At 41.3% G+C, this 27,749-nt stretch overlaps 1 protein-coding gene across 3 annotated transcripts in view; it reads left to right on the top strand.

Moving 5' to 3' along the window:
- The window catches only part of PITPNC1 (phosphatidylinositol transfer protein cytoplasmic 1), a 258,196-nt gene extending 230,772 nt beyond the window's left edge, over window positions 1–27,424 (top strand). For 2 of the 3 annotated variants that reach the window (XM_032615786.1, XM_032615785.1), the window contains 3 exons: window positions 6,126–6,281; window positions 9,312–9,375; window positions 22,812–27,424. In XM_032615786.1, the coding sequence (XP_032471677.1) occupies window positions 6,126–6,281; window positions 9,312–9,375; window positions 22,812–23,128 (537 nt within the window). In that variant the 3' untranslated portion in view covers window positions 23,129–27,424. Of the gene's footprint in view, window positions 1–6,125; window positions 6,282–9,311; window positions 9,376–18,669; window positions 18,789–22,811 lie in introns of all 3 variants that reach the window. The other variant, XM_032615787.1, reaches the window with a different exon arrangement.
- Window positions 27,425–27,749: the final 325 nt, after the last annotated feature.

The following is a 27,749-nucleotide window of genomic DNA, read 5'->3' as shown; positions in this document are numbered from 1 at the left end:
ATGTGGTTCCAGAACCTTGGTGAAATCAGTAAAATTCCTTCCTTTAAGGGAGCAGCCTACAGTAGGGCAATCTGCTTTGCTCTCTGCTTTGTCAACTTGGAACAGTGTTCCTGAAACATAAGAGAAAGAGGGAAAGGAATTGATTCTAAGATTGAAGACTATCATTTGTCCTTGGCCCAGAACCTAGTCATGAGAGTCCAATAAGCAAAAACCCTTTTCTTGGGATTTCTTCCACCACCATATTTAATGGACACTGACAGGTAGCAGCCTCCAGAAAATGGAAATGCCCACCCTGCCTCTCACTGACACAAGAACTCCAGCATTATGGTGGGCAGCCATATTTTTTGGCACTTATTTTTCTATACACTCAACCACAGGATAACAATAAAGTAAAAATAATCCTACAGCGCTTAAGATATTCCTGAGGAGCTAAGTGAGATTTGAGGAAATTGAAATCTCTTAAGGATGTTTCAGTATCAGGTGCTTCTTAAAGCCCTGGGATATCTCCTGTATATCATGCATCACCTATTGGGTGTTGGGCTGGGGACTTCACCGACATTATCCAATTTAAGCCTTGCAACAGTCCCACAAGGGAATTAGTATTAACACCATCCTGCAGATGAGGAGACTGAAGCCCCCTCTGACAGACTGTGCCAGAACTTCAGATGAGAATCCACGTGGTCTAGGAGCAGGGAGCCCAGGTCTGGGAGTCAGGTTGACCTGAGCCTGAGGCCTGGAGAACTGTGGGTAAGTCAGCAATCACCTCTGAGCTTCAGGCTCCGCGTGTGGAGCACAGAGATGACATTTGCACCTTATGGTAGTGGTTAAACCTTGGCTGTATGTTTGGATCACCTGGGGAGCTTTTGAAATCCTGGATGCACAGACCCCACCCAAGACTGATTTGATCAGAAGCATTGGGGATTTAACCATACTCCTCACCCCCAGAGGTTTCTTTCACAGTTCTGGAGGACAGAAGTTCTTAGTGACGGTGAGGCTCTAGGGAAGAATCCTTTCTTGCCTCTTCTGGCTTCTGGCAGCTCCAGGAGTTCTGTGGTTTGTAGCTGCATATCTCCAACCTCTGCCTCCAACTTCACATGGCCTCCTTTCTGTGTCTTCTTTTCTGTCCCTTATCAGGACACTTGTTATTGGATTTAGGGCCCACCCTCTTAATCTAGGATGAGCTCGTCTCCGGAGCCTTAGTTTCATTACATCTGCAAAGACCTTTTTTCCCAAAGAAGATCTCATTCATAGGTACTAGGGATGAGGACTTGGACATATCTTTTGGTGTGGGGGGGTCACCAACCCACTACAGAGAACTTTCACTGTGTTTTCTGATTGCACCGGGTTGGGATCCAGCAAGAGTTTGGAGATGCATAATCTCTCAGTCACACTAAAGTCAAATTTTATGTCCTTTTAAATTAGGCCAGGGCTTCCCTGGTGGCGCAGTGGTTAAGAATCCGCCTGCCAACGCAGGGCACACGGGTTCGAGCCCTGGTCCGGGAAGATCCCACGTGCTGCGGAGCAGCTAAGCCCGTGTGCCACAACTACCGAAGCCTGCGCTCTAGAGCCCTCGAGCCGCGGCTACTGAGCCTGTGTGCCACAACTACTGAAGCCCGCGCGCCTAGAGCCCGTGCTCTGCAGCAAGAGAAACCACTGCAATGAGAAGACTGCGCACCGCAACAAAGAGTAGCCCCCGCTCGCCGCAACTAGAGAAAGCCCGTGCACAGCAACAAAGACCCAACACAGCCAAAAATAAATAAATAAATTTATTAAAAATGAAAAAATACTATAGCAGCTATAGAAAGAAATACAAACTAGAAAATTAAAAAATAAAAGTTGTAAGAAAGATCGACTGCTGTATGAATGGGGCAATTTAGATATTTATGTTCACAAACTCAAGTGAGAGAATGAGAGTCGAAGATAATAATTTCCAGAAGAATGAGTATTTGGGGGGAAGGTGGGGAGGAGAAATAGAGGGGGAGGGGAAAAGGCAGAAAGTTTGCAGTGACCAGAATACTTCAGATCAGACCCAGTGGTTTGATTTCTTAAATTGTATTAGTTTATCTATTTATTTTGCTCATTGTCATTCAAAGGTATTCAGCTGGATGTTCGTTTCTGATCTTGAGTTTTGATTAAAGGAGTCCTTTGGTAAATCCCTCTCCCGTACTTCCCTCCAGCTCTCTGAAAGTGAATCCCTAATTATAGGCCATGTATGAGGTTTACTAGATGAAATCAGTAGCTGTGGATATGACACCAGACTCGCAAAAAATCAACACACTGTTGCCATAAAAAGCCCAATTGTTAATTGCTTCTTTGGCATCTGGCTATAACAAAAACACCCTTTCGCTGTTTAATATTCAAAGTAAATGTACTGGAAAGAACATTGGGCTAGAATTAGGGGAGGCGGGGATTCTTGTCCCAGCTCTGTTACCAAGTGCCCGTGGTTTGGGGACAAAACATTTCATCTTCTCAGGCCTCAGTATCCTTATCCATAAAACCGAGGGTATGAAGTCAAATTACCACTTCCAGTTTAAAAATCCCATTCCGCATCTTGAAAATACAGCACACTTCTCATACCCATCTAGCCTTTTCCCAAAGCTCTGTTTCACGAATGCCTGATATCATTTTATAATTTTGTGGTTCGATCGGGAGCCACATGTGAATTTAAGTGTCTGCGTAGTTTTCACTTTGCAGGCAGTACTTTTCAGGTCTTATTCAGAAGTGAAGTTTGCTGTGAGGCCCCACAACTCTTAATTGCTTTGGAAATGCAATCCGCCGGTGTTCCACGTTTAATATTACAGAGTCTTAACGTTATTCTTGAGATGTGTGGAATCTACACGAAGATTCTAGGATAGGTATCATGTCAAGATCCACAGTGGCTGGCTGAAGGAACAAGCCGAGGCTAGTCCATGAATCGGGGACTCACGTTGGGGAGGGGAGCGTGGGGTGCAGCCAGCTGACCCAGGGGCCTCCATCTTCAGGCTTCTCTCAGGCCCAGTGCACAGGACCTGAGACAAGTGAAAGCAGCTCAGGCCACGGCCACACTTCCTTTGTTGACTGGGTCCTTTGTCTCTTAAATGTCTGGGTTGCCAGGAACTTTGCCCTCTTGCTTTCAACTGCTCGCTGGCACTGCAACTGTCCTTTATTTACCCAGTTGCTAACCAGAGTAGGATAAGCTCCACTCAGGTTCACGAGGGTTTGCCTGTGTGTGTTCTGGTCGGCCACAGCCTGGAGGTCGTGTCTTTTGAGCCTCAAGATAGTTGTCTGTGTGCTGATAATCATCCTCGTCACTTGCCTCTTGCGGGAAAGTCAAAGGGCAGGTGGGAAAAGAAACCAGCTTCCCCTGTTTCAGGAACTGCTTGGCAGCCGTACATTTCCTTGTGTATAGTTTTCAAGGGTGTAGCTAATTGTATGAACTTCCGGTGAGCTCTGGGAAAAAAGAGAGCAGCATTCCTTCTCTTCATCTTTGGAGATCCAGTTATTGCATCTGTTTTGGAATCCATTTGATGCTCCTGTTTTGTTATCTCTTGCTGAGTAACAATTCATCCAAGAATTCAGTGGCTTAAAACAACAATGTATTAGTTCTCACAATTCTGCCATCTCGATTGGGCTTAGCTGGGCAGGATCTTCTGTTCCTCGTGGTATATGCTTGGACTGAAATATCAAAGACGGCTCTTTTGCTCATGTACTGGCTTCTCAGCTGGAATGAGCGAGCATCTCTCCACATGGCCCTCCACATGGCAGGCTTGGGCTTCCTCACAGCATGGTGGTCTCAGGGTGATCAAGCTAGATTTTTTACATTGAGATTTTTTACATTGTGGCAGACTTCCCGTTTCCAGCTTCTCTTAAAGACCTGAACTGACACAGTGTCTCTTCTGCCACATTCTTTTGGTCAAAGCAAGTCACAGAGCAGTCTAGATTCATGGGGAGGGGAAGTAGCCTCCACCTCTTACAGGCATAGTGAGGGAGGGAATTGATGGGGGCCATCTTTGGAGATTATCTCCCATAGTCTCCCTGGTGATATATCTCTTCATTTACTGGCCTTCTCTCTTTGTTCTTTTTTTTTAATTTTTTTGGCTCTGTTTGGTCTTCGTTGCTGCGCGTGGGCTTTCTCTAGTTGTGGCGAGCGGGGGCTACTCTTTGCTGCAGTGCGCGGGCTTCTCATTGCGGTGGCTTCTCTCATTGTGGAGCACAGGCTGTAGGTGTGCAGGCTTCAGTAGTTGTGCCACGCGGGCTTCGGTAGTTGTGGCTTGTAGACTCAAGAGCGCAGCCTCAGTAGTTGTGGCGCACAGGCCTAGTTGCTCCGCAGCATGTGGGGTCTTCCTGGACCAGGGCTCAAACCTGTGTCCCCTGCATTGGCAGGTAGATTCTTAACCACTGCACATTTTGTGGTGTAGGAATACAGGTCAGGCAGGAATTAGTCCCATGGTCTTAAACATCACATCTTTTACCAGCAATTCCAGGGTGCTTTGGAAAGGCATTGCTATCTCTACCCTGGACTGTAGGGCTGAGGATCAGAGGCTTCATTGACTGCCTTGGGAAGTACAATAATGGCCAACATCAGTTGGGCACTTGCTATGGGCCAAACTCTGTGCTTATGCCTTTTTCATATATCATGTTATTATCATAATCTTTCTAGGCCTATGTACATAATTTCATTAGCAGTTTCTGGGTTGGTCCAGGTGATAAAAATATAGCTTGGCAAAGTTGGTACTAAAGATTCAAAAATGCTGCCCACACTCAAGTCCCTCCCTCCCCAGAATTACTTATTTCCTTGGGGTAGTTATTATTCATCCTTCTTTCCTTACTCCCTTCCAGAATCCCTTTTGTCAATTCTGTATTCCATTAATTATATATGTGTCCCACTCTGGTCCCTGTCTACCCCCAGACCCACCATCTTCCTGCCACTGATACAAGTAAGGAAGGACCCTGGAGGAAAGTCAGGGAACAGAGATCATCCAAGTAGAGTTGAGTCCATTCTCTGAGTGGAGGGAAGTGCCCTGCAATCACACACAGGCCATACCTTTCAGACCACACATGCACCTGGTGCCCTCCCACAACCCCCAGGGCAAAGAAATCTGGTTGAGGGGAAGCATAATGTAATACCTGGTTCTGTGCCTGCCCACAGGGTGCATTCAGTAAACACAGTTAAGATAATGATTTTTTTTTTTTTTTGGCTGCATTGGATCTTTGTTGCTGCGCGTGGGCTTTCTCTAGTTGCGGCGAGTGGGGCTACTCTTCATTGCAGTGAGCGGGCTTCTCATTGTAGTGGCTTCTCTTGTTGTGGAGCATGGGCTCTAGGCACGTGGGCTTCAGTAGTTGTGGCATGCGGGCTCAGTAGTTGTGGCTCGCGGGCTCTAGAGCGCAGGCTCAGTATTTGTGGCGCACGGGCTTAGTTGCTCCACGGCACGTGGGATCTTCCCAGACTAGGGCTCGAACCCGTGTCCCCTGCATCGGCAGGCGGATTCTCAACCACTGCGCCACCAGGGAAGCCCCAGGATAATGATTATTATAGTATTACTTTATGCAAGAATATCAGCAGGGAACTCCCTGGCGGTCCAGTGGTTAGGACTCCACAATTTCACTGCCGAGGGCACAGGTTCAATCCCTGGTCGGGAAAGTAGGATCCCGCAAGCAGCGTGATATGGCCAAAAAAAAAAAGAATATCAGCAAACCCAGAGCCAGTGCACACCCTGAAAAACCCTACTGAGGTAGTAGATAGCATTTTTTATATTTCATTTATGTATTTTCATAGCTTTATTGGCATCTAATTTACATACCATAAAGTTCATCCATTTAAAGTGTTCAGCTCAATGGTTTTTAGCATATTTACAGAATTGTGAGCCATCACCTTAAATCTAATTTTAGAGAATTTTCATCACCTCGGAAATAACTTTGTTCCCATAGCAGTGATCCCCATACTATCTCCCTCCCCCGGCCTTAGGCCACTAATCTACGTTTTCCATACATTTGCCTATTCTGGATATTTTACATACATGGAATTAGACACTGTGTCTTTGGGTGACTGGTTTCTTTCGCTTGGCTTCCCTTATTCACTTATTTCGTGTAAAAAGATGGTTGAACTTTTAAGTTATCATTTCTTTGATTTTTTTTTTTTTCTCCAGGATCCTAAACACTTCAAGTCAGAGAAGACAGGACGGGGCCAGTTAAGGGAAGGCTGGAGAGATAGTCATCAGCCCATCATGTGTTCCTACAAGCTGGTGACCGTGAAGTTCGAGGTCTGGGGGCTTCAGACCAGAGTGGAACAATTTGTACACAAGGTAAGTAAATGGACAGCAGTTCCTGGGCTATGGACAAAGTAATTGTCTTTGTTGTGAGCTGGAGTGCCCAATGCCCAACAGATGTATAAGCGCTGAGCCAACACGAGGTACCTGCATCTAGAAAACCCTGTTTTCATGAAAATGCATTTTGTCTACTGTTTAATTTTCTTCCACTAATAGATATCTTACACTTTATCTCTCATTCTGTGACCTCCATGTCTATTGGGTGAGTATGTTCAGGAAGTTGGGCTTTCAAAATATACTTCTCTCTTTGGCATCAGGCTAATCTAGTTCCAGAGAGAGGTACTTGTACTTGGTCCTTGGGTACTCAGGTTCAGACAGAAGCACAGGGTTTATCTGTATGTGCAGAGTCCCCCCAAGGATAGATCTCACTCAAAAGATCCTACAAATGTAGACACCTGAGGTAGAAGTTGCCCCAAGAGACAGAACAGGAAATCCCAGTGGTCCCATTAGATGGTGTACCTCAGCATTTCTGCCCTTTTAATAATTCTGCTACCAAAGAATTATTAACAACCTCAAAACACAGATTTCAATTGTATGCCTACTTTGACTAAACATGTTAATGTTGTAGCAGGAACCCATTTGGGGTGATGATTTAAGTTTGTTAGGGGCTTCTAACATGACTCTTATCCTTATGGAAATTAATGGGAAATACAGTGTTGAGCATTGCCCTTTGTAACTCCTATTTTCATGAAAATAAATACTATCCGAGTTGTCTCTACATTCCAGATAGGCTGGATATCTGTTTATTTTTCCACTTAAAAACTGATAAACTGATAAACCACTGGTGGCGCAGTGGTTGAGAGTCCGCCTGCCGATGCAGGGGACATGGGTTCGTGCCCCGGTCCGGGAGGATCCCACATGCCGCGGAGTGGCTGGGCCCGTGAGCCATGGCCGCTGAGCCTGCGCGTCCGGAGCCTGTGCCCCGCAACGGGAGAGGCCACAACAGTGAGAGGCCCGCGTACCGCAAAAAAAGAAAAAAAAAAACTGATGAAGAATAGCTTTCTGAAATTCTTTTGGGGGCACTGGAATTTAACCTGAATGCACTGAGCTTTTTGTTACTTAGATGGATTTATCTACTGATCTTGTGGGGGGGGCAGTTGACAATAAAATGTGTAAATCTTGAATTTGGGTCCAAGAAAGAGATTGAACTTGGGCTCCTGATAATAGCAGACCCTGGAGCAAATTTGAAGCAGAGAAGTGTACTGATCTGCTGAGCTCCAGAATCCATTCTGCCCAGCCCGGGGTGGGAGCCAAGTGGCACACACAGAAATCAGGTTCTGGAACCTCTTGTTTCCCTGCTGTGTCCCAGGTATTAAGCAGGAAGACAGTCCGGGCTCTCAGAGTAAATATTTTCCAGCCTCAGCTCTGGGTCGAGCTCCAGCTATATATTCTTGACTTCCTACAACATCCCACCTTTTTTTTTAAACCCCAAATGATCTCCTCTTATCAGGGCCACTACCATATTATGTTTTATTATCTCCTCTTCTCACAAAGCATATTTAGATTGCCACAGGGCTCACTGCGTTTCTTTTCTAGTTTTGAGAATCCATTTCTTTAAAATACTTGCAAGAATTACGCTCTAGTAGTAGGCATTCCCATTGCCCATTTCCAAATATAATGAAGTGTTATCAACACCCCCAAAACACACCTGCTGTGGCACATGAGCCACTAATGAGTATCTGAGGCTAGCATTTGCATGGGTTTTAAGTGCCAGGGATGCCTTTCTCTGAACACCTTTGTGTTTGAAGAATCTATTCACAGTTAAGGGGGAAAAATCTTGGAAAGCGAGCCATTAGCACATTATTGAATTCTTGTTTCCAGTAGACAGCTGTGTTGTGCTTAATGCAATAGGGTGTATTTACTGATGCCTCAATGCAGTTCTTTTGATTTCCATGAATTTGACACACTCAGCACTCAAGTGTGTGTGGCTTCACGTTGTTTCTTATTTTCATTACATGTTTCCTCCTTCCAAATTACAAAAGCCTCACTAGATATCCAGAGGCCTGGAGTAATAAACACTTCATTATGAAAGCTTCCCTTGTTCCTGCAAATTCACTGAATTAAAATCCTTCATTTATTGAAACATGCTTGAACCTTCTGCAAGAGGTTTTTGACAATTGCTAGATTTGTTTGGCAGGAAGAAAGGAATGTTGGAGGGAGAGCTTTGAGTATCTAAGAAATGTAAAAAGGCATATTTACAGAAGATAGAAAAAGAATACCATGAAATAAAGGCACATAAATGGTATATAACACACAAACCCTCTAGAATGATTTTTCTTAGTCTTCCATGGCCTTTATATGTCACCATAAGAAACAATTTCATTCCTTTTGTCTCCAGTTAAGTTCATTATTCCCATTACATTCTACTCTGGTTCAGGTCTCTTATTTCATCTCTTTCAAGAATAGTTGACTAAACTGCTCCCCCCACCCCCGCTTTTATTACATGAAAATCAAGCCTAGAAAGATATTTACTTCTCTTGAATCCCACACCTTCAATTATTTTTTTTTAATTAAGCAATATTTAGCATACTTCATTAGAAAAGAGAGAGTTTTAAGTGCTTTTGGCTTAGAAGTGACTTGCTACCCGGACAGATGTTCTTGATTTCCAACATTTATGACCTCCTGGCACCAGTGAGACGCACCCTTCCGCAAAAGAAAAGTAGAACCTGTTTTAGGTAAAGATAAATGAAGAGAAAAATCTTAAGGTGATCAGTCCTAGATATTCATTCCAGTCACTGCTGTGTGACTGCCAAGTCGTCGTCATTAGTGTGAACAACCTCCAGCCCAACTTTCAAATAAGATAAAGAGATTAATTTACAGCAAGTGTATGGACACCATGGAAAGGGCTGAGAATAAGTATGTCAGCCCCTAATTGTCATCACATATGGCCAGAGGGATGGAGAAATTTGTAATTGCCAGGATTCCAAGAATTGGGAACCATCCCTTTTCCAGATAGTTTTAATCAAACCTCGTATTCTGTCAAACATCCTTCTTTTGCTTTTTTAGGTGGTCCGAGATATTCTTCTGATTGGACATAGACAGGCTTTTGCATGGGTTGATGAGTGGTATGGTAAGTCAACTTCCCCAAAATGACTCGTAGAACAACTTCATAACATGTTGGCTTGGGCTTCCAGTCCATCTGGCTTCAACTGCTACCTAGAAAGACAACAACAAAGGCAGGGCTATTGCTTCCTGTATTGGAAACCGCACTGTCCATGGGACATAATGAAGAAGAATGTAGTGATAGAAGCTTGGTCTAAAATAACCACAACACTTAATTATTGACTAAGTAGGACCTCAGTATGTTTGATGCTTACATACTTGATAATGCAGGGCTCCATAATTCTCTGTTGGATGGGCTTCAAACCCATCCTAATTTATCCCAAACTTCAAGATCAGTGCCGTGTGAAGCATCATATCAAGTGAAAGCAGTCCTTGGATTTAGAGACTATTGGAAACACTCCCTCACCAAAAACATAAGGACTCTGTAAGAATTCAAGGACAAAGGCATTGGTACCCCCTTATTTCTGAGACTATTGTTCTGGCTTTTTAAAAAATGCTTTGGGAAGAATTAAACTAAGTTCTGTATATTTTCAGTAAATGGAAAGAAACAAGGTTTGTTTCATCCCATGATGGATGGAGGACCCTTCCCATATCCCCAGTGCTATCATTTTGTCCACATGAATCCTTGACATTCCCAGAATCAGTCATCGGAGGCTAGTGTCCTTGACTATAAAAAGAAACAAACTATAAAAAGAAACAAATATGACTTGGGTCATATCTGATTGCCTAATGAAATGCCCTTCTCCTTGGCCTTTTCCTAAGTCACATTGAATTTGTTCTCAGTGTAATGTAGATTGCATTTTGGTGCCTTTCTGTCATTGTTCCACCAATCCCTTCCCTCCTCTTAGCAGAAGGTATCAAATTTGAAGTGAAAAGTTACATTGGACTGAATGGGCAAAGACAGTGATTGTTATTAATGTTGTTAGCTGTTTCTGACCACATTTCAAAAGACAGGGTTCTGTAGGCTATGGGAGTGCTTTTTTTTTTTTTTTTTTTGCACAATTTTCCCAGATCCACGTCTTCTGAAAAGCAAATGCATCTTTGCATCTTCCTGAGATGGGTTTGCTCAAATGCAGACCTCTGGAAGAGACTCTTTGGAAAGGTCATCATTTGCTTTCTCTTATCACATACCCCGAGGACGCTGCTCACAGGCAGCCATATTGTCACGCCTCCTGAACACATATCTGTGGTTGTCTATTGAGAGACAGAGGGAGGGAGAGTCTCCTGTGATTACTTCCCCAGATCATTAAACAAATCTTTCTGGTTGTTTTTTTTCTGGAGAACTTTTCTCAGATTCTTAAGGGGAGTACAGACACCCCAAACGTTAAGAACTGCTGGTCTCCCCCAACTTGCACTCCTCCACGCTCCTGGCATCCTTGCCACTGACACTAAGGGAATTTCAAAAGGTTGTTCAAATAAGAGGCTCAAAACTGGTGAGAAGTTTGGCAAGTGAACGGAGGCCTGAAGGGCCAAAACTCTGCCACACTGAAGACCACGAGACAGGGCACTTCAGTAGATTTCTCTTGAGTGCCAGGATGCCTTAGAGGACTTTTCGGAAAAGGCAGCATCAAAAAGGGTAGCCGTGGGCTTCCCTGGTGGCGCAGGGGTTGAGAGTCCACCTGGTGATGCAGGGGACACGGGTTCGTGTCCCGGTCCGGGAGGATGCCGTGGAGCGGCTGGGCCCGTGAGCCATGGCTGCTGGGCCTGCGCGTCTGGAGCCTGTGCTGCGCAACGGGAGAGGCCCACGTACCGCAAAAAAAAAAAAGGGTAGCCGTGCCCTGATTAAGAGGACAAAACACTGCAAGCCTGTTGATCAGAAAAGAGAATTTGAGCAGAGGCAAGATATAGAAAAAGAAAATGTGGGCGGGAGTCTAGTAAGGGAATGGCTGGAGTGCAGAGGATGGGGGCCGATTCTTTTCCATCTCACCTGAGCCTGAAGCAACGAAGAGACTTAAAAGACTTTTAGTCCAAAACAAAACAAAACAAAACTCAGACTATTACAGGGGCCCAAAGTTAGAATAATGCATCAAAGGAAGACCTTTAAGATGAGAACATCTACTTAAGATGGGTGAGGTGGAGACAGGAATTAACTCAGAGAGTCTACTGACAAAAAGCCCTTTCTGTATCTGAGTGCAGGAAAAAAGCGTGTGGTTTAGCAGATATAGATGGTCAGGGCACCTTGTACTCCCCAGAGAAGGCATCCACCCATTATATATACAATCCTAGCCCCAACCCAAACAAGCAGCCTTTTCACTCAGCAAGGGGTCTGAGACCCACCCCATCAATTTCATTTAAATTACTGGCATCATTGCCCCCAGCTGAGCTGCTTGCCAGGAAAACAGTAGCTCCTTCATTACACAGATGCAGACACTCAGTCAAATAAATGAAAATAGCCCTGCTCACAGCCCCTTATTCAAGGTAATGCTGCAGACTGCGGGCCTTTCAGGTAAATGGCTGTGTCACCGCCCACCAGAACAGACCTTCAGTTTTGGGTACCTGAAGTTGCTTATTTTTCTTTGGTCTCTACAGGCTCAGTAAGGCTCTCATAGTAAACATGGAAAAGGTTCAAAGTAAAGAAATCCTTTCCTATAGCTTATGGCACTTATTCTGCAAGTGGGCCTGCCACATCAGCGTCCTTGGGGTACTTGTTACAAGTTCAGATTCTCAGACCCCACCCCAACCTGCTGAATCAGATACTCAAGGGGTACAGCCCAGCAATCTGTGTTTTAACAAGCCCTCCAGATGAATCCGATGCTCACTAAAATTTTAAGAATGACTTTAAATCAGATTAGATTGAAGGAACAGTTTAATTAATTCAATCCAAGTTTAATTATACTAGAGAGTGGTAGATGTCTTCAGGGCCAACTGCTAAACTCTGATGCCTTGTAAGCATTAGGAAAAAGGCGCCCCTTCTGGGCAGTTTCAGCAGGTGCTGTCAGCTTAGGGCTGAATTTTAGCTCCATTGACCTCCTGGGCTGTGTGTCCCTACAGTGCCCAAACTGGACACCCTTATGCACTGGCAGCCCTGGATGATCTCTTTCTCCCTGATTAGACTCACCACCTCCAGTGCTTAATTAAGAGTTAAAAAAAAAAAAAAAAAAAAAAGACACTGTAGATGATGGTGATCATTTCTTGCCCAAGGATTAATTTTGTATCTTTTCTGAATTTCAGCATTTGACTGTCACATAACTATTTCCCAAAACAGATTTGATTCTGCTCTTGTACATTGTAAAATATAACCATTTCCACTGCTGGAGGAATTGAGTTTGTGTTTCAAAGCCTTGCTTGGTCTTTATCCATGAGCCTTGGGTGTCTCCTGCGTGACTGCAACACTAATCAGAAGAAACAACTGCACGTTTCCGAAGGTGGGGTGAAAGCGGAGGGATAAAAATAGGCAGCCCTGCTTCACCAAAGCATGGCGTTGCTTCACAAATCTGACAGTATTTTGAGAGAGGAGCACAGAGGGTTTCCCAAGGGAGGTTGTGATTGAGTGGAACCTCGTGAATCCTGACCCTTCTAAAAAAGTAGAGGCGGTAGCTCTGGCTAGTATAGATGAAACTCCCTCATGAAAGTGACATAGAAATCATTCTGGAGTCCTTAGAGCAGCCTAACAATGAGAGAAGCAAGCTCAAGGTGGAGAAAGAAGCCAGCTTAGGGACTGGCATTAGCTGACTGAGCTCACCAAGCCAGCATTTTCCAATGGCCTCAGGTTTCCTGAAACATGAACTTGAGTGCTGTGGCCCTTATGCGACATTTTATGTGAGTGTGCTTACCTTCATTTTTCCGGGGAGAGAACCCATTGCTCTCCATCACATTTTCAAAGGGATCTGTGATGCGCCCTCCTCCACCTCCCCAAATTAAGAACTGTGGGGAAAAAATCACAACTATAGACTACAATTCTAGATCTTAGTGGTCTGAATTACATGGAAAGGGTATGCACCAAGCCTTAAGGATTGGCTACTTTCACTACAAAAAAGTAAACTATTTATAACAAGCATCTATTGAATTTATAACCATTTTAAAGAGTTTTAAAAAAAGGAAAAAAAGCACTTCCCAAAGCATGGCCACCATTCTGCTGGAGTCAAAGGTGTATCAAACCTAATTCATGATTGCTGGAGCTTCCTCTGACCAACCACTTGTTTAAGACTTCCATTTTGACTTAGAAAAAAAAACAAAAATTACTTCAGTAGGCTGAGGAGCCTGGAAATAGAAAACATTTGTAGAAGGAAATAAAATATAATGTGCCATTGGACAGGTCACTGAATTAGCGGATATGATGCTTTATTAAAATTGTCACGGCCGCAGCTGTGCAATCCAATGAAGGAGAATCCCTGCTTGCAGACATTTTGCTCCATGTCACTTGCAGTTTCTCTGTACGTTCAAATGACTTCTATCCTGAAGGCTTTTCAAATATACAGTCTTGCCTCCACTTCCAGTGAAATAAACCTGCCTTCTTTAATAAAATGATTGAAAGAAAATTGCCACCAGAAACAAAGTTGAAAGACTAACAGAAGCTATCTGCAACATATGTAGCCAACAGAGGACTAATATCTACAGTATATAAATCAAAAATCCAACAACTCAATAAAAAAAAGGTTAAGAACATAAATAGGTAAACCATAGAAGAAGAAATGCAAATGACCAATAACCTCACTACTAATCACAAGAAACGTAAAGAGAACAACAAGAAGATATGACATTTGCCCATCTGCTAGCCAAAGTTTTAAAGAGCGATAATAATCCAGTTTTGGATAGGTGGGAGAACACACTAACAATTTCTGTAAAAAAAAAGTGATAGTGATAAGTACAAATAACCTGTGACCCAGTAATTCCACTTCTAGATATTTATTCTTGAGGAATACACATGTTCGTGAATATAAATACGAAGCTGTTCAGTGTAGTGTTGTTTATAAGAGCTAAAATCTAGTCTCCATGTAAATGTCCATTAGCAGAAATATGGTCAAGTAAACTATGGTAGACTCATACTATGAATATTGTGTGTAACAGTTAAAAAGAATAAGGTAGTTCTCTACATACTGGTATGGAAATATGTTTTTCCCATTAGTGGAAAATTCAGCCAGAATAATATGTATCGTATAGTATACTATAGTATGATTCCATAAATGTGAAATTAAGCGAGACTGTGTGTGATAGTAACATACACGTGAAAAAATCTGGCAGTTATCTCCAGAAGGAACAGGATTGATAAGGGAAGTTAAAAGGAATTACTCTAAAAAAAAAAAAAAAAAAGGAATTACTCTGTTTTCTCTATGTAATCCAGTGCTACTTGAATTATTTCTATGGAAAATAATTCATGCATTACTTGAGTGATTCAATGAGTAAATAATAAGTGAAATCCGCATTTTATAACAAAGCAGAAAATAGTTGAAGCAGACCAAGACTCATACAGAGGTATATTTTGCTTAGTACATGGTTTAAGAAATTGAAGAAGCTTCTCAATTAACGAATCCCCTGAATCCAGAGCTTCTTTGACGAAGCTGAGCTGGTGGTAGAGAAAAGGGTTCTACCCAGGCCAATTCAGTGTGACCTCTACATGCTGGGGCAGAAGTCTGGGGTCTGCTTACTCTCCTTACCTGAAGGAGGGCGAGAAAGAGGAGGACAGAAATGGTCTTGCAAGAGGGCAAAGACAGAAAATCTTGCGATGAAGAGGGCATTTATACCCCCAGATTATCAGTCACACTCGGATAGCCAAGCGTCAAAGATACTAGGACATGCCTTCCTTATCAGAAGAAATTTGGTACTAGTTCCAATAGTCTCTTAAATCAGGGAGTTAGGCCAGTGTTATTTAAGAACACTTCATTTAAGAAACTTTACTTAAGAAAAGTAAATTATGACCTTTCAAATCTATAAAGTAAGGGGTGATTATTGATCAGTTTATTTGCAAAATAATTGACATACGATTCCTTTGAGTTTCTCTGATACACATAAGCATTTGTTTGCTGGGAGCAAAGAGATCTGAACCTAAACTGTGAGAAGTCACTCTGATCATTGAAAATCAATCAGTAATGAAGATGAATCATCTCCAAAAGTGTAATCTGTCATTGTGTGTGTATAATTGAATTTACTAAAAAATTGATTCATGTGTAGATTTTGAGGTAATATACTTTGCTGAAGCAAGACATAATGCATTCTACCAGATAACCTGAATAGGAACATTTTCACTTAATTAGGCTTTCCATAAATTATTGAGGAAAATTGAAAATGTTGACATCATTTCCATAAGCGTGTATGGTATGCGGGGATAGTTCAGGATTTAGACAAAAGTACTGGGTTGGCCTAAAAGTTCATTTGGGTTTTTCCATAACATCTTATGGAAAAACCCAAATGAACTTTTAGGCCAGCCCAATATTTTCCTTCAGCATTGGCTGGGACCAAATTATCATCAGCTTTTAGAGAACTACTAGAAATGTTCTTCAGGTTTTTTTGTTTTTGTTTTTTGGCCATGCTGCTCGGCTTGCAGGATCTGTTTCCTGACCAGGGATTGAACCCAGGCCACGGCAGTGAAAGCACTGAATCCTAACCACTAGGCCACAAGGGAACTCCCTAGAAATGTTCATTCTTATGTGGTCTAATTGAGAGATTTTTTTTTTCTTTTAGATGAAATTTTCTGCAACTTGGTTTCTTAACTCTTCATTTCAAGAAAAAAGGAATCATGTTTCTAGAATAGGCAAAAATTCTAGAAAAGTATATCTTACCTATTTGTAAATTGATGGTATCCATCTTCTAATGACCTCAAATAATCGATTTTAAAATAATGTTCTTTTTCTTTCTTACAGAAGTAATACATATTTGATATAGAAAACTTAGAAAATATAGATAAACAAAAAGGAGAAAATGAAAATTACCTATAATTCCAACTCCTTGAAACAATCACTCTTTTAACATTTTGAAGTGTACCCTTTCAAAAGTCTTTTTTAAGTGTATATAATGCTTTTCTGGTAAAAAAAAAATGATTTCTTTTACCTCCAATTTTTTATTTAACAATATACCAAGGACATTTCTCTATAGTGTTAAATATCCTTCTGCATCATTTTTTTTTTTTTTTTTTTTTTTTTTTTTTTTTTTTTGCGGTACGCGGGCCTCCCACTGCCGTGGCCCCTCCCGCTGCGGAGCACAGGCTCCGGACGCGCAGGCTCAGCGGCCATGGCTCACGGGCCCAGCCGCTCCGCAGCACGTGGGATCTTCCCGGACCGGGGCATGAACCCGTGTCCCCTGCATCGGCAGGCGGACTCCCAATCACTGCGCCACCAGGGAAGCCCCTTCTGCATCATTTTTAACCGCTGCATAATACCATCAGGCCCCTGAGTTGTTTTCAATTTTTCACTATTATGAACAAGATAATAATGAGTATCTTTGTTATTAAATCTTTCTTCCCATCCATAAAAATTGAGATATCTTTGAAAGCCCATAGTCACACAGTTTAAGCCCCTCTCTTAACATTGAGCTAATTAAAAATAAAGAATGATTTCCTTTGAGATTCACTAGAACAAAGAAATGAAACCGCCTTTGTTTTTGTTTTCAAAATTACTGGCATGCCAGCGAGGGGGGAAATTGTCTAATGAACATACGTATGAAGAAATTTCTTTAAAACTTTTAACTTAAAATGACCTAAGTATTCATTCCAGGTGTATTTGTGTTTAAGAATTTTGATAACCAGCCATTGAAATTAAAGTGATTGTATTGAAAGGATGTTATTATTGTTAACTAAGACGCATTTGTTGTAATCACAAGGCAGCATCTCTTTACTGCTTTCCATTTACCTTGATTTTCTAAAAGAAAAGCATGCTCTTTGCTTGGCCAGACTGTTGCTTAGCTTTCTTGATACTTACATTGCTTATGGACAGCATTTTTGATTAACGGTTTCGGGGTGTGGAGGGGGACCATCAGCTAAATAAAATAGCCCGGGTGTGGATTTAGAGCTGCCCTCCATCTTGGCCGCAAGACTACACTGAATTAATTCATAAACTTCTGGCAAGTCTACCCTTTAGAATTGAAGAGACTCTCACATGACACACATGGATTGATATAAAAAGACACCAGACCACATCATGCAGAAACGACTTAAGGAAAAATTCCAGCTGCACATAACCCGCTCTACATCCCCACCAAGCTAACTAGTGACCAAGGCAGTAGCTTGATTAACCAATTGTTGTGCATGTACCATTCATTGTAAAGAGTCATGAAGTTAAATTCTGCCGTGAGAGTCTCAGAAGAATGCCCATCTGGGGAAATTGCAAATAAAATGTTGTAAAATAACCAAGGAGTGGAGTGGGGAGTGGAGGATAAAGCAACAGAAGTATTTAATGTGAGACTCATTGTTATTTTTATGTTTCACCTATTGAAGATAACAGGTTCTTTGTTGAAGTTTTTTATCAGTTGGATTTAGACAAGGCTTCTCAACCTTGGCACCACTGACATTTTGGACCAAATCATTCTTTGCTGGGGAGGCGGGGAGGACTGCGCACTGTAGGATGTGCCACAGCATCCCTGGCCTCTACCCACTACATGCCAGTAGCACAACCAAAAATGTCACAAAACTGTCCCCTGTTGAGAACCACTGGATTAAGAAATTATCATTCTGAAATACTGAAAAAGTGAAGACTCAGGCCAAACATCATAATGTCATGTGCCATTTTATTTAGAGATCAGTGTGGGTGGAAGTAGTGCCACCCATCTTTGTGCTGTTATGCTAGACTTGAAGTTCAGTGCAGACCTGTACTCTCTGACACCATGTATTCTGTGCAAAAATACCTCTCTGTGTGAGCATTGCACCAAATCTCACTGGTAGCAGTGAGCATCATTTCTCTGCCCTCTATGTCATGTCTCTTACAATAGCAATGAAAGTGTTCTTTCTGTTGAATGCATTGTTGTAAAGAATCTCCAAATCTATTTTGAAAGGTATATGGAAGGTAAGTATTAGACCACACAGACCTGACCCTGTCCCTTAAAGGGATCTTCTAACCATGTTTTTAGGAGATCTCAGGCTACAGCCCTATCCACGAGCTAATACTTTCTACCCACCTAGCTCATTTTACAAGAATCACCCCTAAATAATTTCCACTCTTTTCAGTTCTAAGACTATTTTGACTTAACTTCCTTGTATTCACTCCCCCTTTGGCTGGTTTGCCTAACTTTATGATTGACTCTTCATAAAGTTAGTGAGTTCCCTGCTTTTTACTCCTCTCTGGCTTCTGCTAAGCTGCCATCTTCCCCTGAAGTCTCCCCCATTGAAAGTTTGGATTTAATAACAGAAGTTGCCAACATCTTGACCTTCTTTCAGATATGACAATGGATGATGTTCGGGAATACGAGAAAAACATGCATGAACAAACCAACATAAAAGTTTGCAATCAGCATTCCTCCACTGTGGATGACATAGAGAGCCAGGCCCAAACAAGTGTATGTAGAATTTTTAAAACATGTTGCCCACCCTTTACCAAACATACACATAAACCGATCTTTGAAAAGACTTCAAATGCATCAATTCTCAAACTTCCACAAAAAAAGCGTCGTCGCCCAGAGGCTGTTGGTGAAGAACCTGAGCTGGGTCTTAACTGGACAGTGTTACCTCTTGCTTCCAGACATTTCCATTCTTTAACGCCGCTTGACTCGGGGGTTATTTCGGTCATAAAACCAAGAGCATGTAGAGTGGAAACATTGTGTGGCCTGCACCACAAAAGAACAGAGGGGTAAAAACGGACGTCCTAAGAAAGCTAGACCATCAATGCCAGAAACTTTTAAAGACATAGTTAACACTCATTCATTTAAGTCATTCATTTGGGCTCATCTAGTATTTTAGGTTTCTTTACATTTGCTTTGAAATGCTTTCTAGGGCTCTTTATGGCTATCTGACCCAATCACTTCCTTTTTACTTAGGTTCATGTCCAGATGGGGCTGCCATCTATGCATACATACTGGCTGAGCAGTGAAGGTGTGGTGAGCTAGATCTAGCCCGGGACTTAAGCATCAGAGAACCTGAGGTTATTTAATGGCACATTGGTGATTGAGAGCTGACCGTACAGTGTATGCCAGCATCTTAAATATAGTTCTATCTCAGTCATTTGTGCTAATGAAGAGGAGTGACAGATAACAAAGAAAAATGTAATCGCCAAGTCATTTAAATGTACCTTTAGCCAGAGCTGTGATCTCTTTGGGTGCCAGCTTGAGCCCACATGTCTGTTAGCCCCACAATAATACACGTTAGATATTTAAGAAATTGGCAGTGTAGTTACAGAAAATTGACAGATGGCTATTGTTGTAAATGCTTTAGATATGCAAAGACCTTTGGTTGCACTCTGGAAATTTCTAGTGAACTTTTGAGATCATGTCTTTGGAATGTGCCCTGTAAGACCTATGCGCTGCTATTGGATGCATGTGACTGCCCTTGAGGTTGAAATGGCCTTCCTCCCCATTTTGGTTGCAGTGATTGGATTTGCAGAAAGCTCTTTGGATCAGGAGGTGTTCCTCTGTAGGCACCGACCAGTTCCTATAGGACTTCCCCCTTCCTCTCTCCCTGTTCTAAAGTTTGAAGTGCTCATTAAGGAAACTGTCCTTGAATTTCTATCACTTTCAATTACCTTTTCTTTAGGAATGTTAGACACCTGTTCCTTCTCAGCTGCTCTCTGAAAGCCACTCACTATATATAAGTACCACAAGACAAAGGAAGCCAGAGAAAAGGGGAAGATGCCAGGTAGCCAAAGGATACTAAACAGTGCTTTCCTCATTCTAAGTTCTTATACCTTATTGAGTTTGTTACAATATTGCTTCTGTTTTATGTTTTGGTTTTTTGGCCTGGAGGCATGTGGGATCTTAGTTCCCCGGCCAGGGATGGAACCCTCACCCCCTGCATTGGAAGGCGAAATCTTAACCACTGGACCACCAGGGAAGTCCCAACGTGGTTATCTTTAAACACTTACCACCATTTCCCTTATTCTTTGAATTCCATCAAATTGGGGGTCATTTATTTTTCTATATTTTTCTTCTCTATCATAATGAAAAAGTTGAAGTCAAGGGGCTGCTGTCCATCACGAATAAAAACTGCATGGGTGCTCTGTAAATTTAAATCATTGACCTGAGTAGAGACAAACTAGATTGAAATTAGGCAAAATGAACATCCATGGCCACGGGCAATAAGGAAATAACAGTCTCCTGTTCAATTGAGTAGGTTCAATACTTTCAAGGAAGAGAACTTCTAAGAGACTCTGAACGGGAGTGCAAAATCAAACTTCTGTACTTTGGATGATTTCTGCCCCCTGCTGGATGTGTGGAGTAGAGCACTATATTCAGCCACTTGTATAGAAAACCTGATTTTTCAAAGATGATACCATTTATTATAGCAGAAACATACTGCTGAGATTTTGCTGAAATTCACTGAAATTTTTCTGAGTCTCAATTTGTTTTTATTTTTCCTATACTTCTTTTAACATATTTATTGGAGTATAATTGCTTTACAATGATGTGTTAGTTTATGCTTTATAACAAAGTGAATCAGTTATACATATACATATGTTCCCATATCTCTTCCCTCTTCTCCCTCCCTCCCTCCCGCCCTCCCTATCCCACCCCTCTAGGTGGTCACAAAGCACGAGCTGATCTCCCTGTGCTATGTGGCTGCTTCTCAATTTTGTTTTGAAATACCTCCTTTTAAAGAATTTAATCTTATTTCTGAGCTTGTTTAATAGTCTTAGTATTTTTTTTAAGTGGTAAGTTTACAGGTACAGTTCTTGCTATATTCTGAATTTCATATTCTATCAACACAGGCATAATTTTTTATTTCCTTTGTAAGAACTTTTTCCTTTCAGAAAATTTTAATAATTGTTCCTAGGAAATCCTCTTAAGGATTTTGTTTTTTGCGCAATATTCCTGGTTTGCTCATATGTTATGATATGACTCTCTGTCTCTCTTTCTCTGTCTCTGTCTCTGTCTCTCTCTCTCTGTCTCTCTCTCTCTCTATATATATATATATATATCTTAATGATTAATACTATATTAACTCCATAGTTAGTATTTCCAAAGAGGCTCTATGTTTCCTACTAGTTTATGTGGTATCATCTAATGTGGTATCACCTACTAAGTTCATGGGAGAGGCCACAAATGAAAAATGGGTCTCTGGAAGCTAAAACAGATGTAGAAATCCATGGGCAGCAGATTTCACATTTTACAAGCTTTTAGGCCTTCACTGAGCTTTTTCTAATATGCCCAGTTATCTGTTTTCCCTGTTACCGGTAATAAAATTGGCAAAGGATACCAGGGGTAGCCTGACTGAGAGTAATTAATAATAACCATGATAGTAGTAGTAATAATAATAGAGTTTCTAAGAATGAGAGAAGAGATACTAAACTATATAAAGCAAACCGGCTCTAAGAAAGAAGGCACCACTGTATTGTAACAGTGATATTCTTTCAGTGTATTACGTCTAAAATGTAGTAAGTGTATGTAATATGTTATTCACTGTAGTTACATTAGGGAAGGATTTACATTTAAAGGAATTTTTTTTTTTTTTTTTACTTTCTCACATAATAACATTTCAGGTATTTGGAAAGTCTACACCATCTGACAATGCCTGTTAAATGAGGCGTCACTGAATTTATTTCTTGAATGCCAAATAATGCTCTTTTTCTTTTAAATAAAATTCTCACCTATTATGTGATACTATCCTTTTGTTCTCTGCTCTTTTCCTTTTTATGTTTCCTTGAGAAATGGTTTTGTTTTTTTGGTTTGGGGATAGTTAGCAGAGTTTGTTGTTGTCATATCTTACTTGTTTTTTAAGAAGAAATAATTAAAACACAGCATCTGAAAAATCTCAGGGTGGATACACAGTCAGGAAACAAGTAACCCCTAGAATATTCATTGAATAATCTATGTATATTCATTGAATAAGTATATTCAATGAATAAGTATATTCATTGAATAAGAGGATTGAAAAATTCTGATGATCTGCCTATTTACCCTATAAAGGTGAACTTATATTTTCACGATCTAAAGTGGATAACAGTATGTATCATTTTGGGGCCATTGATTGCTTTAATAATCTTCCCTTTATAGAAAAGATGGCCAGGTCTAATAATAGCTCTGCATACCATACCATATGCACAGCACACAGACACACACAGCTCCGGTGTGCTTCTGTACTCTCCTGATAAGTTCTGTTTTCAGAATACTTAAAGTACTCACTGAAAAGTGCTTTGGACAATCTTGGATGGTTACTCATAAAGGAATTTTTTTTTTCAGAGGTCTGCCTCAGTAAAAAGAAAAAAATTCAGGGCTTAGCATTTCGATGATAATTTGGGTTTATAATCTGGAGAGATCCCCTTATCATAGAGTTCTGATGGGTCCTTTAAAAACAGGCAGAGAGATGAATCCATTTGCATCTCTTCTAAATACCTGCTCATTTTTTTCTTCTTTCTGTTTTTTTCCTTTAAGACATGACAATGGATGAAGTCCGAGAATTTGAACGAGCCACTCAGGAAGCCACCAACAAGAAAATTGGCGTTTTCCCCCCTGCCGTTTCTATCTCCAGCATTCCCCTGCTGCCCTCCTCAGTCCGCAGTGCCCCTTCCAGCGCTCCATCCACTCCTCTCTCCACAGATGCGCCAGAATTTCTGTCGGTTCCCAAAGATCGGCCCCGGAAAAAGTCTGCCCCAGAAACTCTCACGCTTCCAGACCCTGAGAAAAAAGCCACCCTGAATTTACCTGGCATACATTCTTCAGATAAGCCATGTCGGCCCAAATCAGAGTAACTTCATAAGAATATTTCATGGGGTTTTATATTTTCGGTTTGGGGTCTTGTTTTTTTTGCTGTTGTTGTTTTTTTAATAATCTGATATAGAAAAAGACTGCTTTGTCACTCAAACATGTCCCTTTGATCTTTTGAGTGTGCATGTAGTTAAGTAATTTCACATATGATTCCTTAAGTATGCCACACAGCGTCATATTAGATGTAAGATGTAAGACTTGCAAACGACAGAAGGGATCTTCTGTAGCCACAGTTGGATGCCAGGGAGGAAGCCTTGTTTATTGGACATTTGATGAGGTTGGCATGGACTTCAAGGGTAAATAAATGAAAACTTTGCACCACTGTGTTACAAGGTGTAGTGAAATAGTGAAGTCAGTTTCCTCCCATCAAACCTGAAATTCTCAAAAATATTCTCAGGCATAATATACCTAATTGTTAAATTTTGAACTGCTCCTTACCAATACTTGAATACCAGTAGTTACTGAGATTCCTATTTGCGTTAGTCTGACTCAGGATTTGGGGCCTAATTAACTCTTTAAATTTTTTGGAAATTTTAATTATCAACATGTAGAGGCTCCAAGTGCAATTAACAGTAACTTATTTATACCTTTCACAGAATTTAATAAAGATTCCACTTGTTTCTGTCTTTTAATAACTTTCCCCTTCGTGCCCTTGTGGCCTCAGAAATCTTTAAGAATTACATGGATGAATGTGACCATAACTGTCTGATTTTGGGATGGTTTGATTTAGGAACCAAGAGGCCCAGGTGAGGCAAACGTCTTTTTTTTCCTACAGGTACCAACGAACCTTGACCTATCACCTTCTGTCATCCTTTAAGATTCTCAGAATTTGCAATTAATTGAGTAGAATTCATTGACTCTTTGCCCAATCAAAGAAGTTCAAGGATAGAGTAAGCTACCTGGACTTTATCACCATCAGAGTTGTCTCCCATCCCCTTCCTCATTTTACTCTTAATAACATCCAGGCCTCCCTGAACAGATTGCCCATCACTAGACCTTAGAAAAGATTGTCATTCTCTTGCTCCTTACTTGAAATCCAGATATTGGGAATGTCACAAAAGTCGAGTGAATACAGTCGAGTGGGAGGAGAAAATGAGCAGAATGGCTGACTCCTATCTGTAGAGTAAAAAGGAAAAGTGATAAAAGATGCCCCTCTGTCTAGCTTTCTTTTCTGAGAGTATTGGTAATGCAAGATTAGACTCAAGGTTGACGGGAGACAAGACCACTCACCAAAGTGGCAGAAAGAGAACTCTCCTTTGATCTAAAGAGAAGACTGCCACCTTCGCACCTCACTGCCTTTAAACACAGAAAGAAGAGCAAACAGAATCTGGCGTTTCCTTTTGTCCTCCAAGAGAGGAAGAGAACAAGGTAATTGGGCAACTCCAAGGCCCCAGCTAGCCTTCCTGACCATAACCTCCAACCTCAGGAAAGGGACCTTCCCCAAACACAGATTCCAAAGGACACTACATAGCCCAAGGAGGGTATCCTCCTCCTCTTACACAGCCTCTCAGCCAGTGGACCCTGCCTGCTTCTCTCTCGCAGAGCACAGCACTCTGCCTAGTGTCCTTCCAGTTAACAGACTCTCCCAAGGTGCAGGTGCTGGCCCCATGAGCCCAGCACCAAGTGTTCTAAGTCACATGTCAGATTGTCAAGATCATTTCTTTATCTATAGGTTGACATTTAGCTTAATAAACAAACCCAGAACTCAAAGGGAACCCATTGCAAATAGCTTAGATCAACAGTGCATCTCTTCCCTAAGAATGATAGCGCCATAGTAAGACACCGCCTTTGCATGGTATGGTAGCATGATTTTTGCTTGTGGGAAAACTCAATCTTTTATCAAGACCTCTTGGACTTCTCAATGGCTCTCTTTCGACACAGTAGCACTTAACAAGAACGTTTCCCTTTGGAAGTAAAATTCTCCTTTCAGGAGACAGTGACATAGTGTGTATATTTGCTTACCATTTGCAAGCTGAAGTCAGGATGGGGTGGGATCGTGATTTTTGCATGGAATGAGTTTATTTTGTGCGTGCTGTTCACATCTAGACCTAGTTTTTCTGTTGATGCCATTGCGAATTTTCCATTTTTGTAAAGTAGCTTCTGCTATCAAGGTCAGCAATTCTATATGCTTTAGAAGGCTAATTTCTGGTTTCCTACTGTGAGTTTTCTTTCTCTTATAACCAGTACAATACCACAGACACTACTTGCGAAACTACCACTGATAGTGTAATTCCTAGCCAACAAATATGTGCGCTCTTAAAGTATGTTCAGTTTTTCTGTCGACATGTGGTTTGTGTGCATTTTCACGGGGGCGGGGGGACGGGTGCAGATATTCCTTTAGCTGCTTTGAATATTTAATCCAGTCGTCACAGGGCATAAATGACTTCAGTATTTTATTTGTCTTGATTGTCAAGTGTCATTTCACAGTCTCCATACATGAATTTGTTTATTGTGGGGTACAAGCCTGCGATGAATGTGTATATAGAACATTATTAATTCCTACAAGGCTGGAAATTAAGTGGCTGCATGATGGAAATTTAGAAGAAAAAAAAAGCAGAAACTTGAATTCATTAAGCATGTTTAGGGGAAGAATAGGATCTTAACTCAGTGCCTCTGTCTGCAACGTGGAAACCTTCAACCTTGTTCACCAAAATTGTACTATACCTGTATATATATAAATATAGTGAATCCGACACCACCAGTTTTAAGTCTCTGGTAGCCAAATTAAAATAAATAATCCACAGAATAACACGTATGTTCACCCGATCTTTGTCTCTCATGTTAGTGGAGACCATCAAAATGACCATAGATTTCATTACTTTGAATGGACTTCAAATTACAAAATGCCCTTGTGCTTTTCGTTGGCTATAGTACAGCACTGTTGCTTTAGCTGTGCTTTCCCAGGATAAGAAGCCCTTGGTGTTTTTACTGCATAAACTTTGTCAGAAGTCAGCTCTGAAGACCATTTCATTTTCCTACTTTTGGGCTGGAATAAGACAAAGCAAAGAGGAAGCATAACAACAAAGGAGTCCGTGACATTTTTGTTACTACATGATAACCAAAACAGTATGAGTTCACTGGGAACGAATTTATAAACCCTTCTGTTTGGGTCTTGCATTTGTGTGAGGGAAAATGGCTTTAATCTATTTGGAGGTATTTATTAGCCATGTTTTTGGTTGTGAAAATAAATCTCTAAATAGCACAATTGTGTGTGTCTAATGTAGACACTCAAAAGACACAAAAAGACCCCCAAAAGTTATGTGGTTTTCTTCCAAGACACTGTAATAAACAGTGACCTAAGAGAATAGATTCTGACACTTCTCAAGAAATCATTTTTCCATGAAAATTTCAAGGCTAATGGATTTATGCGTATTTTAAAATTCTACTCGCCTTAGCATCTTTTCAATGGCTCAGAGACGACACGTCACTGGCTGGCATAGGTCAACAACAATTTTACTTTTCAGAAGGGCCAGAGAATAATTTACTCCACGTGTGATATGTACTCAGATAATCCAATAGGGAAAGATTGTTTAAATAGTTTTAGTCCCTTTCTGATCATCTGATTCAGTAGGCTGGGTGACGATATGCCATCTAAGCCATAATTCTTGAAATTAAAAAAAAACCAGTGACTGCACTTGATCATAAATCATTTAAAACTATTCTTTCCTGCTGAAACCGAGTGTTACACAAGAGCATGGCAATGGCATACAGAGGCAACACATACCAGATTCTTCTGTGTTCTACCTTCAAAACAATCTGTTTCATTTGAAATATAAGTGTTTAAGCTTTTTAGGAGTTAGTGCAATAAGAGAATGTGAATATGTTGAGACCTTTTCAGATGCTGTTATTGTTATTTTGTCGTTAAGTTAACAGATGCTTTAGGATAAGCCTCTCAATGTTTTTGCTTAAAATCGAAAGCCTGTCTGTTGAATTGCAAGTCTCCCTTCAGTTTGTGTGTGTCACCAAGGAGAGGTTCTTTGAGTTGATGTTACACCTGTGCCACTTGTGTGTAGCTTCAAGTGTAATTTTTAGCGTTTACATTTCGAGCTGAGATCTTGATTAAATGAGTCAATATACCACTGCCACAGCTGAGGGACCAAGCTTTGGGATGCACAGTGTTATAGACAGCAAGCAAAGCAAACAAAGTTGATCCTCACACACGCCATCCTCCTGTGTCATTTTATGGCTGTTTTGTGGTTTTTTTCCCAGTTATTTATTATTATTGATAATAACTTACTTTTTCTTACATTCTGTTGTAAATAAAGTACAAAGCAATCTTCTTTCCAAGTGTAGCTTCCTCTCTCTCTTTCTCAGATCTTCCCAAGGGAATGTTAACTATTGGGAACTTGGGGGTTGATGGGAAAGAAGCTATCAAGGGAGAAAGAACAAGCCAAAGGCCGGAACTTAGACCCAGTTCTAGGGGACTTGTGTGCAAAGAAGCCTGGCCTGCTAATAGGCGTATGGTGTCTTCAGGGCTGGGCCCTTGGTAAGAAATGCCTGGGTGCCAGCTCTAACTCTCCAGCCAAAAAATACCCAAAGTGAATATAACCCAGTGGGATACACATGCAGACTCATCCATCCACCCATCAGGTGCTTGGTTACCCC

This window comes from Phocoena sinus, chromosome 20 (assembly GCF_008692025.1).
Source record: "Phocoena sinus isolate mPhoSin1 chromosome 20, mPhoSin1.pri, whole genome shotgun sequence".
Lineage (NCBI taxonomy): Eukaryota > Metazoa > Chordata > Mammalia > Artiodactyla > Phocoenidae > Phocoena > Phocoena sinus.
The sequence above is the reverse complement of the archived record's forward strand: the minus strand, read 5'-3'. Positions and strand labels throughout refer to the sequence as shown.